The sequence below is a fragment of the Pelodiscus sinensis genome, chromosome 7 (assembly GCF_049634645.1).
Source record: "Pelodiscus sinensis isolate JC-2024 chromosome 7, ASM4963464v1, whole genome shotgun sequence".
NCBI lineage: Eukaryota > Metazoa > Chordata > Testudines > Trionychidae > Pelodiscus > Pelodiscus sinensis.
In genome coordinates, this window is record NC_134717.1 from 55966436 (window position 1) to 55980334 (window position 13899).

The 13899-nt window shown below is 44.4% G+C and overlaps 1 protein-coding gene across 2 annotated transcripts in view; it reads right to left on the bottom strand.

The window, feature by feature from the left end:
- Positions 1 to 13899, bottom strand: part of FAM117B (family with sequence similarity 117 member B) — a 76357-nt gene that overhangs the window by 49698 nt on the left and 12760 nt on the right. For both annotated transcript variants that reach the window (XM_075933840.1, XM_075933839.1), the window contains exons 2-3: positions 10642 to 10793; positions 5891 to 5983 (exon numbers count right to left, since the gene is read on the bottom strand). In XM_075933840.1, the coding sequence (XP_075789955.1) occupies positions 5891 to 5983; positions 10642 to 10662 (114 nt within the window). In that variant the 5' untranslated portion in view covers positions 10663 to 10793. The remainder of the gene's footprint in view (positions 1 to 5890; positions 5984 to 10641; positions 10794 to 13899) is intronic.

Sequence of the window (13899 nt, forward strand, 5' to 3'; positions counted from 1 at the left end):
GGGTGATTTGATAGCAGCCTTCAACTTCCTGAAGGGAGGCTCCAAAGAGGATGGAAAGAGGCTGTTCTCAGCAGTGACGGATGGCAGAACAAGGAACAATGTTCTCAAGTTGTGGTGGGAGAGGTCCAGGTTGGATATTAGGAAAAACTATTTCACTAGGAGAGTGGTGAAGCACTGGAGTGGGTTACCTAGGGAAGTAGTGGAGTCTCCATCTCTAGAGGTGTTTAAGTCTCGGCTTGACAAAGCCCTGGCTGGGTTGATTTTAGTTATGCAACTCCCATTCATGGTAGGTTACCAAGTTTCTTATAAGAGAACTGACAATCATGTTTTGAACACCTGATAGGAAGGCTGCTGTCAAAAGAATATTATATGTGATGCATGATTCCCAAAATCTATAGCTTCTGCACACAGAACTCTGGATCTTGTCTCCCCTTATTTGTTTATGTTGAAGACTGCTGTCAGATACCACCATTGCAATGTGGCAACTTTGGATAGCTGTCAGTAACACTGGCAGAAATTTATTGGCACTGAGTGCAACCTAGACTCTCAAACTGTCCAGGTATTGTGTATCATGAATTTGCTCATGTGGGTGCCTTGAACCATGAGTGATGGGAAGGTTACTCACCTTGTGCGATAACTGGAATTCGTGGTGTGTCCCTATGGGCGCTCCATTTAGGTGTGTCAGCGCCTCTGTGCACACAGCCTGGAGATCTTTGGTAGCAATCCTCAGGCTGCCAGCACATGCTGGCATATGGTGCAATCACTCAGGCAGACAGTTGCACACAAGCCGGTGGCCATTCCCTCCGTTCTTTACTCCGGACAGTGTTAGCCCAGAGCAGAGGGGAGGAGAGTGGGCGTGGAGCACCTACAGGGTCACATTTCAAAGAACTCCAGTTACTGCACAAGGTGTGTAACCTTCCCTTCTTTGAGGGTCCCCGTGGGTGCTCCACTTAGGGGTCTATGCAGCAGTGTTCCTGTTTGGCAGTGGGTGCTCCCTGATGCAGGATTGGATGTTGGACAGGACCACATGTCCAAATCTAGTGCCTGAATCCAGAAAGGTTTGAATTGCGTAATGTGCGAAAGTATTGGCTGAAGCCCATGTTGCTGCTCTGCAGATAATGTCCATGGGTAGATCCTTCAGGAAAGCAGTCATGGTAGATACTGATCTTGTGGAGTGCACCCGTACGACTGTCGGTGGCTGTCTGTTTCTGAGAGTAAGCCAACTGTATGCATATAGAGATCCATTTGGATATTCATTGTTTGGAAACAGTTTGACCCCTGGACCTCTCCAGGGTTCTGTATCCCTTTCCAAAAATATCACCATACAGGTGGGAAAAAAATGGAATACCCTTGTATGGATGGGTGCATCCATGATATAGCTGCCAAATGTATGTTGATGGAACTAATTGATAGTCCTGTGTCCTGCACGTGGAGGATTACTCTAGTATGTCCGATAACCCTGCCCTGTATGGATCCTGTGCATGAACTGAATTCCAGGCTGCAAATCGGCCCCACTTCTGCAGGTAAGTCCATCTCATAGCAGGTCTCCTGGGTTGATCAAGACATCTCTGAGCCTTCCAGACAGCGTCAGCTTGCTGTCAGAGCCAAGAAGCATCCAGACTCACAGGTTTAGTATGTGGAGCCTGGGGTATGGTATGCGCCCTTTGTCTAGAGTTAAAAGAGCTCGTACCAGGGGAAACTTGTACGGGTGACGTGTGCTGAGCTGCAGTATGGTAGGGTACCAAATTTGTCTCTGCCAATTGGAGGCTACTAGTATGACCGTTGCTGCATCCTGTTTGATCTTCAGTACCGTTTGTTGTATGAGATGTATAGGTGGAAATGCGTATGCCAATGGGAAGTCCCAGCATACTACAAATGCGTCAGAGATCACGGTCCAATGCCCTCCCTGGGACAATATAGAAGGCATTTGGAATTGATGTGCGTTGCAAGTAAGTCCACTATCAGATAATTCCATTTCCTGAAAAGGTTGCTTATGATGGATTCGTTGATCTCCCATTCATGGTTCTGTGGGAATTGTCTGCTGAATGCATCTGCGCTAGTACACTGTCCTTGCCTGGCAAATGTATTGTGTTAGGCATGATGTTGTGTATAATACACCACTGCCATAGTTTCATTGCTTCTGCACACAGGCTGCGAGGCCCCATGCCCCTGTCGGTTTATGTAATGTTGTAGCGGCATTGTCCAACATTATTCTCACAGTTGTGTTTTGTATGTGCGCAAGCAGTTGGGAGCATGCCCTCCTTCCTGCTCTGAGCTCCAGAACACTGATGTGAAGCTGGGACTCTTCGCGTGTCCTGAAACTTTGTTTGTATTGTTTTCTCTTGGTTCTAGACAGCTGAATTCCCATTGTGCGTGGAGTTGCCCTGTAGTCTTCAATATCGACAGGACTTCCTTGGGGAACCTGGACAGTTGCAGCCATAGACTTTGGAGGGCATAGATCTGGCTGCTCTATCTGCTGCATCCAATGCTGCGTGGGAGATTAGAGCCTTCTGTCACTTTTGATTCAAATTGTTCCTTTATGTCTTCTGGTATGTACTGAATAAAGGAATTGAAGGCTTTGAATGTATGCTAACAGAGCCAGAACCGCAGATTTGCTGAAAAGAGAGCCCAAAGCTTGGCCAATGGCTCTACGCTTCATTTTGGGATCACTGCTTCTCTTTGAACAGGATCACTTATCCCACTTTATGCTACCCTTTTAGGGGCAAGCATTGTCAGCCTCCTTGCCTGGAGGTCTTTTATTGATCAATGACAGAGCATCAGCAGGGGAGCTGGAGCGTTTTATGGTCTGCTCCTGGTCATGCTTTCTAGCATGTCCCTCCACGGGAGTGCTCCTCTTGCCCTCCATCCCAGGGGAAGACTCTCAGGGGGCAGGGATTGAGTAAGGCTGCAGTTCAGGCACAGTATTGTCCATAAAGAGGATTCTCCTCTGTAAATCTCTCACCCTCTTAGATCTGGGAGCGAGTTTCTGGCAGCGTGGGCAGTGACTTACTGGGTGGTCCTGCCCTAGGCAGTACAAACACTGTTCATGCCTGTCTGCTGCAGAGATAAATATCCTGCATCTTGTGTGCCTTTTGAAACCACATGGTGCTGGCATGACAGGATTTGCCTGCTTGTAGCGCCCGCACACCGCTTGTACTTTATCTTCTGTGCTTCTCTTTTTTTTCCCCCTTCCTCTCTTCCCGGTATTATAAAAGGTTTTCAAGGTTTACTTGCGATCAATGCTGGCCATGGTTGAGAAGGAACTCAGAGAATGGCTGCTAGCGCGTGTGCAACTGTCCGCTTGAGTGACTGCGCAATAGCGCAGCACGCACTGGCAGCCGGGGGACTGCTACCAAAGATCTCCGGGCTGCATGCACAGTGGCGCTGACACACCTAAGTGGAGTACCACAGGGACCCTTGAAGCAGCAGCATCAGTTATGATTGTCACAGTTAGTCAGTGAGAATAGGGATGTAATAGTGTGGTCGATTAACCAATTAGCAAAAGCTTATTGGTTAATGCTATAGACAACACATGTTCTTCCCCTTCCCCACACCAGTAAATTTTCTAGCAGGCTGGCCAGCAGCCTGACAGTTCCAGCTTGCCAGTCCAGAACCTACCCCTACTGCGGCTCTGCATTTAAAGCGTAGTAAGAGCCAGGCAGGCAGTCAGGCTCAGTCCCAACTCTCACCAGGAGCTCCGACCTCCCCTGGATAGGGGCTGCTGCCACCCTGCACTGCTGCCACTGTATCAGTTAGGAATTCTCAGGAACTTCAGTTCCTGGGACTTCTCTTTGGATTGTTCTGCTATTAACAGGTGAGTTGTGTAGATAGTCGTCAGGAAGTCCTTGTTTTCCCTTAAGATGAGCTGCCAATACAGAAAAACATTTGTGAATACTCATGGAACAGCAGTGAATCCAAATGACAGGATCCGGAGTTGACCATGCCAACGTCCACCTTGAACCTCAGGAACCTTCTGTGATTTGGGTGTATCTTGATATGGAAGTAAACATCTTGCATTATCAACCACATCCTTTTTCTGAGAAAATGATGGTTGCAAGTGTAGCCATGTAAAATCTTGATTTGGAAATCAAGCAGTTGAGGTATCAGAGATTCAATATCAGTCTTCCAGCCTTCAGTCTTTTTGGGAACTAGGAAGAAGCTCAAGTAAACTCAGAGAAGTCTGAGATTAGTTCCACAGTTCATCTCTGCAGTACGAAGTTGACCTCTAGTTGGAGGAGGTTGTCAAGTGAGTGTTTCATGCATGTGGACCAATGAGTAGGGAAAAATTACATGAATTTTCTGTGTTGGCAAGAAGAGTCTGAGGTGGTCCCTGAAGGGTCCCTGATAGGCGAAATGGGCATTGGTGTATGGAGTGGTTGACAGCTTTCCAAGGACACTCAAACACTGTTAATGTGGTAGTTTATGTGGTTTATTGTGCTGATGGCTGGGCAGTTGACATAGGCTGATGTGGCTGGGGACCTTAGGGTGCTTTTAAAGATACTTGTAGGCATGTGTTGGTATAGCTGTGGGGCCCTGTAACAATATTATTGGGGTGGGTGGTAGAATTTCCTCTTGGGTGTTACTATGTAGGTATCCAGAGATCTTAGAATGACTCAGGTGTCTTTCAGGGAGTATAGTGACTTGTCCATATTCTGATTAAAGAGGTGCAATTCATTGAATGGGAACTTTTTTTACGGTGTTTGGCACCTCCCTATGGAGGCCAAAAGGATTCTCACCTCATGACAATTCTCCTTTCCAGGAAAACGGAGGATGTAACTGTGGAATCCACTGCTGCATGAAGCATAGATCTAGAGCAGTGGTCCCCAACCAGTAGACAGGGACCTACTAGTAGATCTTGGAGCCTGACAGGTGATGTGACTGGTTTGGCTGGGAAGCTATCAAGCACTAGCATTTCAGTTGTCCCTGCACCCACTGTTATGCTGCTCCTGCCCTCTGCTTTGGAGCTGTCCCCCAGGAGTCTCCTGCTTGCTGTGCAGGGTGTGGAAGGAAGAAGAGGGGAGGCACTGATGTCAGGGTGTCTCCCCTACCCTCACTCCTATAACCCATCTCCACACAGAGAGAAGGGAATGGAGGGGAACTGGCAATGCAAATAACACACGCACACAGTGTCTGCCATTACAAACTGTCCTTCACTCATCTCCTGACCCAACGCATACATGGGTGGGTGTTTTTACTTCTTTTACTGCTTGCAAAGTGTGTTATTTTTGGTTTTTGACTGGTCTATGAAGTTCATAATTTTCATTTTTCTCTTATGTTTAAATTAAATTCTTTGAGTAGTGAGTTCTAAAATGCCTAACCTGCTGTGGCTAGATTACTCCTATAGTAATTGTTGCTCCTGGAAGTGGCTGGTATGTCCCTGCAGCTCCTGAGAAAGGCAGAACAGGGGGTCTCCACATGCTGTCTTTGCCTGCAGACACTACATCTGCAGTTCCCACTGATCAGTAAAATGGGGAACTGTGGCCAGGCACATGTAGGGACCACCAAACAGTACTACTTTTAAAAGCTCCAGCTTTGGGCACAAGGTGCATAACTCTCAGCAGAACAGAATATTGGACTACAACTCAAAGAAGAAGCAAGTTTCGTGAGTATACTACCACCATTTCAATTCTGATAGATACTGCCCCAATTTCTTGCTGCTTTCTCTACCCCACTTCATTAAATATTGATCTCTTGAACAGTGATCCCATCAGGTTAAAAAAAATAGATGGCCAAGAGATTTTTAACAGATTAGCCAATTCTATTTTTAATACCTCCAATCTTTATATAGCATGACTAAACAAATGTTTGCACTTTCTTGAAAGCTCATGGTAATGAGCTATGTAGGCAAGATGCCTGACCCAACTTTATTCCAAATAATAGCTTTATTGACCTCCTTGAGTTGGTCTGTGCTGCCCCAGGATGCTGAACGCTTGTGAGATCCTTTCTTCTTTTCTAAATATTCTTCAGCCCAAGCACTCTCTGTCTGTAACAGGAAGATTAAAAGATTAACTTACAAATATATGATTACTCTTGCCAAAAACAAATTAAAAAAATTAGACGCAAGTTATTCCATAGGATAGCATGAAATTATGAATTCCTGGATGCAGACACTGCTGGAAAGAAAGAATGCCCTCTATGGTGACTCTGATATTCCTCCAAGTAATCAGTAAGAAGATGTCACCTCAACCACTCCTTTAATCCACATAGTAGGTCTCTCCCTTTTCATATGAACACTTATCCCAAATATAACAAAAGTATTAATTCTATTTTAGTTTCACCAAAGACACGGGGAAAAAATTGGTCCATTAGATTTAAGTGGGTACAAGTCCCATTAACTTTAGTGCTCAGACCAGGGATTATATTGATTCTATATGTTAACAGATGTTTCTAGTACTATTCAAGCATGTCACTAAAGGCCTCATCTACTTTTCAGTGTCAGATTAATATAAAACACCTTGCATCAATCTAAATTTTGTCAGTGTCCACATTACTGCCTGGCTCCCACCAATATAACTGCCCTACTATAGTGACATAATCCCACCACCACAAGAGGCATGGGGCTAATGTTAGTGTAGTTTGGGCCAATGCAGGGTACATTGGCTATTGGCTCATTCTTCTCAACTTTGCGACTCCACACTAGAGCCAAGAAATTGAGGACAGCTTGGGTCACAGCTGGGGCTGTGAGCCCGGAAGGATAGAAGGGCTTCCCTGCCCCAAGCTAAACTTCTGACCCTAAGCTGGACTGCTGCCTAGGCTGTGGGCATATAGCTCCCTGTCAGAAACAATGTGTGTCAGCTACCAAAATAAAGGTTCTCTTTAAATCCAAAGAAGAACGCAGGACCAGTGCATGGCTGAAACTGGAGCCAAAAATCTGGATGGCACAGGATCTAGCAAAATAATTATATCCATGTGTTACCCCCATCTGCAGCCAAATGTAACTCTCAGCCAGCAAGTAGAACAGAAGGGTTATTGGGTCCCAGGGACACAGAGTAGCTCAGACTTCTTGTTACAGGAACCAGGAACATTCAGTACAATCCATCTTGGGAATGTGGGGCCCCAGAGCCCGAGCTCTGGGGCCCTGCCCTGGGCCCCCAGGCCTAGGCTCCCTTCTTCCTCAGCCATCCGAAAACTAACTCACACGTAGCAACTGTTCACGGTCCCCCAGGCTGCCCCACCTCCTCCTTAGCTTAGATTCCCAAGCAAAGTGTTACCTGACTGAATTCTCCACCTAGCTCAGGTGACAGGCCGGGCTGGGCCACTGCCTACATACTTCCCCTCAGGAGCTGTCCCCCAGGGATACTATCTCACACTGGGCACCACACACACATACACACAGAGTCACTGGAAAGCAGCACAGAACAGTAGGAATCATATAAAGCAGGACAAAGCAAATGCAAACAGTAAATGCAAAAAACAGAGTGAACACAGTGGACTACAAGCGTGAACAAAATCCCCACAATGTCACACCATGCTTTAGTTCTCAAAACTGACAAAGGAACCAGACTTGGTTTTGAGCTGTTGTGGCCTTGTCAGAATCAGTAGATTCTAAGAAATCAGACATGCAGGGCACTACTAACAGTGGCTTTTTCTTTGCCTTCCTCCTTGGAAGCAGCACAGCTCGAGTGAAAAACATGGCTCTCAGTTATGTAACAGTCGGTAGGGATATTGACATGTAGTTGGCTACATGATTAAATGATAAGCCTAGGCTTATTGGTTAATCTTGTCGACTATATGCACTCCACACCCCCTTGCTGCCTCCATGTCAGAAGTAGTAAGGGAGCAAAGTGGGGAGTGGGAGCTGGTGCTCTTGAGGAGCTTGCTTCAAGTAGGCTCTCCATGAGCACTGGATCCGCCCTCTCCCCCCATCCCCACCACACGCTGCTGCCTCAGAGAGAGACAGCGGCACAGATGGTGAGGGGGGCAGGCTGGAGCTGACATGCATGGGAAGCCAGCTTTCAAGCCGGCTCCCTGCATGTGCCAGCTCCATGGACCCACCTACCCCTCTGCTTGCTGCCTCTGTCTCTATAGGCTGCCTACAGAGGCAGCAAGCAGGGGCAGGCAGGAGCTGATGCTGGAGAGAGCCAGCTTCTAAGCCAGTTCCCCCCCATCACCAGCTCCATGATGCCACGTGGCACCCCCCCAACCCACGCTGCTGCTGTGGACCAGCCTCTTTACATGGGGAGCTTGGCCCCCCCAGGCGACAGGGTGCTGCTGCGCCTCTATCAGAGGCAGCAACGCAGGGCAGCAGGCAGCCATTCTGCGCAGAGAGATGGTTTTTAAACTTGCTCCACTTGTGGACTAGCACCTGACTGCGGCCCTGTGCTGCTGCCTATTAAATTACACCATTTCCAACATCCCTAATAGTCAGCCCACCCTTCTTTATCAACAATAGTACCTTTAAAAACTTAAGTGCTTGAGTAGCAGGATCTGCAGCTAGACCCACTGTGAATTTAGATTTCCAAGAACTTTTAAGGTGTTTTGGCTTGCTAGAGGAAATTACATGAGGCAATACTGGCTTCTTAGACACTGGATCTAGAGGGCGTGAAACTTCAAGGAAAAGCATTTGCATCCTCTTTCTGCCTCTCCTTCCAAGTTCTGGGTGTAAAAAATCCAGCCAACAGAACATCCAGAAGAAGACAGGTACTCCCCTGAGCACTTCAGCCACCTAATATTGTCATCCAATGCTTGGAAGACAACTGGGCATGAAGCACATCTCTTGATTCCCGGTTTCTACTTTCTTTTCAATTCTACCATCATTTGGAACTGAACTACTGATTCAACTATAACCATACTAAATAATTAGCGAAGAAAGAAAACAACCTCAGATCTGAACAGATCAGAGCAGTTCATTTCAGTCCAGCAGAGTGGCTGACATGATAGAAGGCACTGCATGCTTTTATACAGAACATTTAAGGACACTGAGGAGAAGGGCAAGAAGGGGCTTACAACTGCTCTCGTGGATATTGCCCCAAGACAGTTCTACTGGTAAGCCCCAGTACAATACCCATTAGAAAGACCATAGCCACTCAAAGAACACCTCCCTCCATCTAACTGAAGATGTAGCAAATTTTTAAGATTTGGTCATGTACTTTCAAAAATGGTTTGGTGCACAAATCACTACAAATCTTGAAGGAAAAAAAGTCAGAAAAAAAATTCTAACTATGTCATGCTCCAAATAATATGAAAAAATGGTTTCCTTCTCCTTTAACACAAGCATCAATGACTATTCTTGGAGCAGCAAGAGATTCTAATGCTCTCTATAGATTCCCTGTTCCACAGGGTTCCTACAACCACCCAAGTAAGGATGTTAAATAGCGATTAATTTAATAATTGTGTAACCATATCAAATTTTAGTCATTATTGTACACAATTTTCAATAGCCCCTGGGGGCGGGGCCAGCAGCAAATGCACTCCTAGCCACACTCCCAGGGAGCCCCCTGTCACCTTTTTATTAGATGCAGCAGTGCAGGGTGGCAAGCGGGAGCCAGTATGCGAAGGGAGCCTGGACCCGTCATGGACAGACACTGTTCCGCAGCAGTCTCCTCTGCCCCCACCGCCCAGCATTGCTACCTCTTATATTGGCAGCAGCATGGGGGGGGGGGGGGGGCCAAGGGGAGCCGTTGCTTGGGGGAAACCAATTTTAAAGCCGTCCTCCTCCGAGCACCCACTCTTGCCTGCGCGCGCGCACGCACGCACACACACACACACTCACCCCCTCTGTAGGAAACAGAGCCCATACATGTGAGGAGACAGCTTGAAAGCCAGCTTCCCACATATACTGGCTCATGCCTGCCCTCTTCACCCTCTGTGCTGCTGCATCTCTATCAGAGGTAGCAAAAGGCGGTGGAGGGGGGGGGGGGAAATGTGTGTACTTAATAGGATTAACCGATAAACCGAGGCTTATTGGTCAATCATGTAGTTGACTACACACTGACATCCCTATAGCCAAGTGTTCAAATATGGTGATTTTAAATACTTTGCAAGTCAGCTAAACTTGAACAGAATTTCACAGAACAGAACAAAAAAAATTTCTATACCCTGAGATATTTCTTCTTGCTGAAAATTGAAGGCCTGCTGCCAAACAAAGGAGTTAATGCTTCTCAAAGGCAAAAAGGCAAAAGAATGCCTGACAATGGAAAGCACTCAACAACATATCTATAGGGATCACTTCCAGCTGCCTCTATAATTAAGGAGCTATACAAATAATATGGCATGTAATATCAATTTTAATATGAACATTATTATTAGTGGTATATAATAGTACCAGTGTCATCCTTTGTAAATATGCGTGTAAATTTTAAGCAATAAATAAGTTTAGATGCATGATGCCTGATGTTTAGACGCATGATGAGTATCACGAGGCCACTGTCCCTAGATGTAGGGAGCTGCAAGTGTATCTAGCTAGGAAGCGTAGCAATTTATACTTTCTGCCTTTAAATGAGTAAAAACAGATGTGAATCTTGTCTCTTCTTCCCTTTATTTGGTGGAGAAGAGTGCAAAGAATTTGGGAAGAAGCAGAAACACAAATTCTCTCCAGGAATTCGGAACTAAAGGAAAATTTCAAAGAAGTGGCCTTGGAAGGTGAATGTGTACAGGAAAAAAGAAGCCTCTTAGAATATACACACAACAAAGCTGTCTTACCTGTGTGGCTTTATCCCTCATACAGGGAGCAGCCTGCACATGATTATCACGAGGCCATTGTCCAGCAAGGTAGGGAGCAGCAAGTGTATCCAGTGAGGAAGTGCGGCGAATTATACTTGAAGGGCTTGATGAAGGTGGTCGTGATTTGTCAACTAGATTTTAAAAAAAAAATTGAGCAAATTTAGTATATCAAGAACAAGTGACATTTAATAAAGCAAATGTTTAAATAGCCATACTGGAAATAAAAATTGGCACGTCTTCAGTACAGAGCGCACGCACATAAAAATGTAATGCCTTTTGTAGTTTTTACATTCCTCCCCCCCCCCCATTACATTACACTCATTAAATGTGCTTTCAGAGTTTCCCAATAAAGGATCACCGAAAGGTAATTACCAATGTTATATTAGGCTGGAGTTTTTTGGGGGGGGGGGGGGGGGTGTATGAGTTTTTGCTTTGACTTAAGCACTATCAACATTCATGCCCAATTTAATATTGGATTTATTTTTAAAGCTCAGTCGGTTAAACCATATGCCAACTACTGCACAGTATATTTTCACACAGTGGTTAACAAAACTGAGCTTTTACTATTAAGCAGAAAACATCCATCCTGATGGACAGTTATGAATTCGGCTGCTTAACACTTTGATCATGTGCATACTTGTTTTTGTTTTTGCTCAGTTACCATATATGTAGTTCAAAATGAGATATTTCATAGATGTAAAGAAAGAATTAATATTTGAGAACTAGATATTTCAATATGCAAAATGTTTAGATTTTTCCTAATATTGCAAAAATAACTAATTTAGACTCAAAATATGATCTACATTTAATATGATTTTAAAATGATACATGGAATGCTTGTCCTCCATACTGAGGATAAGTGAGGTAGTCTCAAAAAGAAATTATCAATTGCTTTTTCTTAGAGAAGTACCACTGTGCATTTAAACTTGTGGAATTCAAAGTGAAGCTATGGAACAGCAATGAAAAGCGGCACAGGAAAGGATGTGTGTGTACAAGCATTCTGATGCTTAAGTGAAGTCCTCACCCTACTTTACATAAAGGGGTGCTCTTTCCTAAGCCCCCCAGTTCCTTTTCTCCAAGGACAGAATTCTAATATTATCTAGAAATCTGAAGTAGGTAGGATGTTGGTAGGATGACTATGCAGAGGCAAATTCCCAAGAATAGTAGTGATAGAAATGTAGCCGTGTTAGTCTGGGGTAGCTGAAGCAAAATGCAGGACAATGTAGCACTTTAAAGACTAACAAGATGGTCTGGCCCACGAAAGCTCATCATCTAATAAACCATCTTGTTAGTCTTTAAAGTGCTACATTGTCCTGCATTTTGCTCCAAGAATAGTAGTTGCTGATAAGTAACCTTTTTCTTCTTTGAGAATATCAGCAATATTCTTCATATGAATTTATGTGCGACTGTAAAGCCACTGATAAATACTGGCCTAAATGTCTGTACGGAGCTCAGACCCTAAAAATCTGCATTTTTAAGGTGCTGTATTCATTGCAATTGACACAGTACACATGGGCCAATCGCTTACATCCCTACCCTGGACTCCAGGAAGGCCCTGCTTGGATTCCCTGAAGCCTGCTTACCCCCAGTATGCCCCAGACTTCTGGTCGAGAACCACTGGATTAGGTGATTCCACAAGAAAAATGTGTAATAGTTGTTCATTCAACCTGGCAACTCAGTACTATCTAAGTGGTCAATTATATTTAACATTTTAGCACAAGGCAAAAGAGCACCACCTATGATCAAAAGAGGATTAGATTACACATACAGGCACAACTCTTTATTAGGGAGATCATTCTTGCCCCTGAAGTGATGTAAGAAATGTAATATTTTTAATCTGAGCAATGGCTATCAAATTCAAATCTAAATAAAGACCTAAATATTTTTCAAAGCCTTTTGTCCTTTTCAATAAAGTCCTCTTCTGCTGTAAAGAGCAGAAAACCAAAGAAAGCTAAAAATCAGCAATCCAAGTTTGATCAGTTATCTTACTAGTAAAAGAAATAACTGCTTAAAAAGAACTCCCCCAAACATTAGAATAAATGCCCCATAAACATTAGAATAGACTAAATGAAAATTGAAAGCATTACTTCATTACTTATTTAAATCCAAGCTAACCAGCTGTCTAGTTTTAGAGATGTGTAGCAGATCCTAAAAATATTCATGTGTGTATTTCCCTAGACTTCCTATTCCCCACCCAAATATATTAGAATTTTGCATTTTATTCAATTGTTATTTAGATGGGGTGGAATGGCTCTGACAATGAAATACATTTCTAATAAATACTCCGGCACCCGCTGTTAAGAACATTACCACCACCAATTATTAAATCCTACCTTAATACAATTAGTCAAGTCTAGCATTTAGACTGTCAGCCTGTTTCGAAATGCAAATCTCCATTTCAATCAACTATTTGTGGGGTACTCATATTTTCTTTTTCTGCAAGTTCTCGTGTTGTATTACTTGCACCAAGTGCTCATCTACTAGTTTCCCTTAATGTGACCTACATAGCAAAAGATCTGCTTCCATTAAGACAATCACAACAGCTATGCTGATGAAAAACAATAGAGCAATTGCAACAAACAGCAGAGTATCAAATATTAGGTCTGGTTTAATTAGCCTAATTGTCAACCTTTTCACCTCCCCCACGCCCCCAACTATTTTGCCAACAAGTGTTCCCATAACTAGTTATCAATTAAGGAAAAAACTCATTAATAGAATACACAGGTGTCATGCAGGTCTATAGGAAAATGCAAGTGTTCTACTGGTACACAGATTTTGAGGCAGGCAAGGAGCCTAAAAATTGTAAGTTAAAAGAACAAAGTCAGAGTAACAAACTACTTCAAATCCTTAAAATCATTTAAGTGAAAGTACTTTACAAGTTCTATAATGTAGATGCTTCATCACAAATAGGAGTATTTGTTTATTCTCTTATGAAAGAATTCATGAACAAGTCCCCTAAGGAGTCTCCTAGTTTTGGGGGAGGAGATGGGGGGAGCAAGACTGGGAAACTTCCAGCCCATGAACCAGATCCAGTCCATGGCAGAAACCACAGTCAATGGAACCCAAGGGGCAGTCAGGGCAGTGCACTCCACACCGAGTTGCCTGGCTGCCTAGTTGCCAGATATGCGCTGGATGCTTCCTGGAGCAGCTTGGAGCCCAGGCAGGCAGGGAGCCTGCCTTAGTCTTCTGCGCCACTGACCATGATACCCCCAAGATAAGTCTGAGCCCATACTCTGA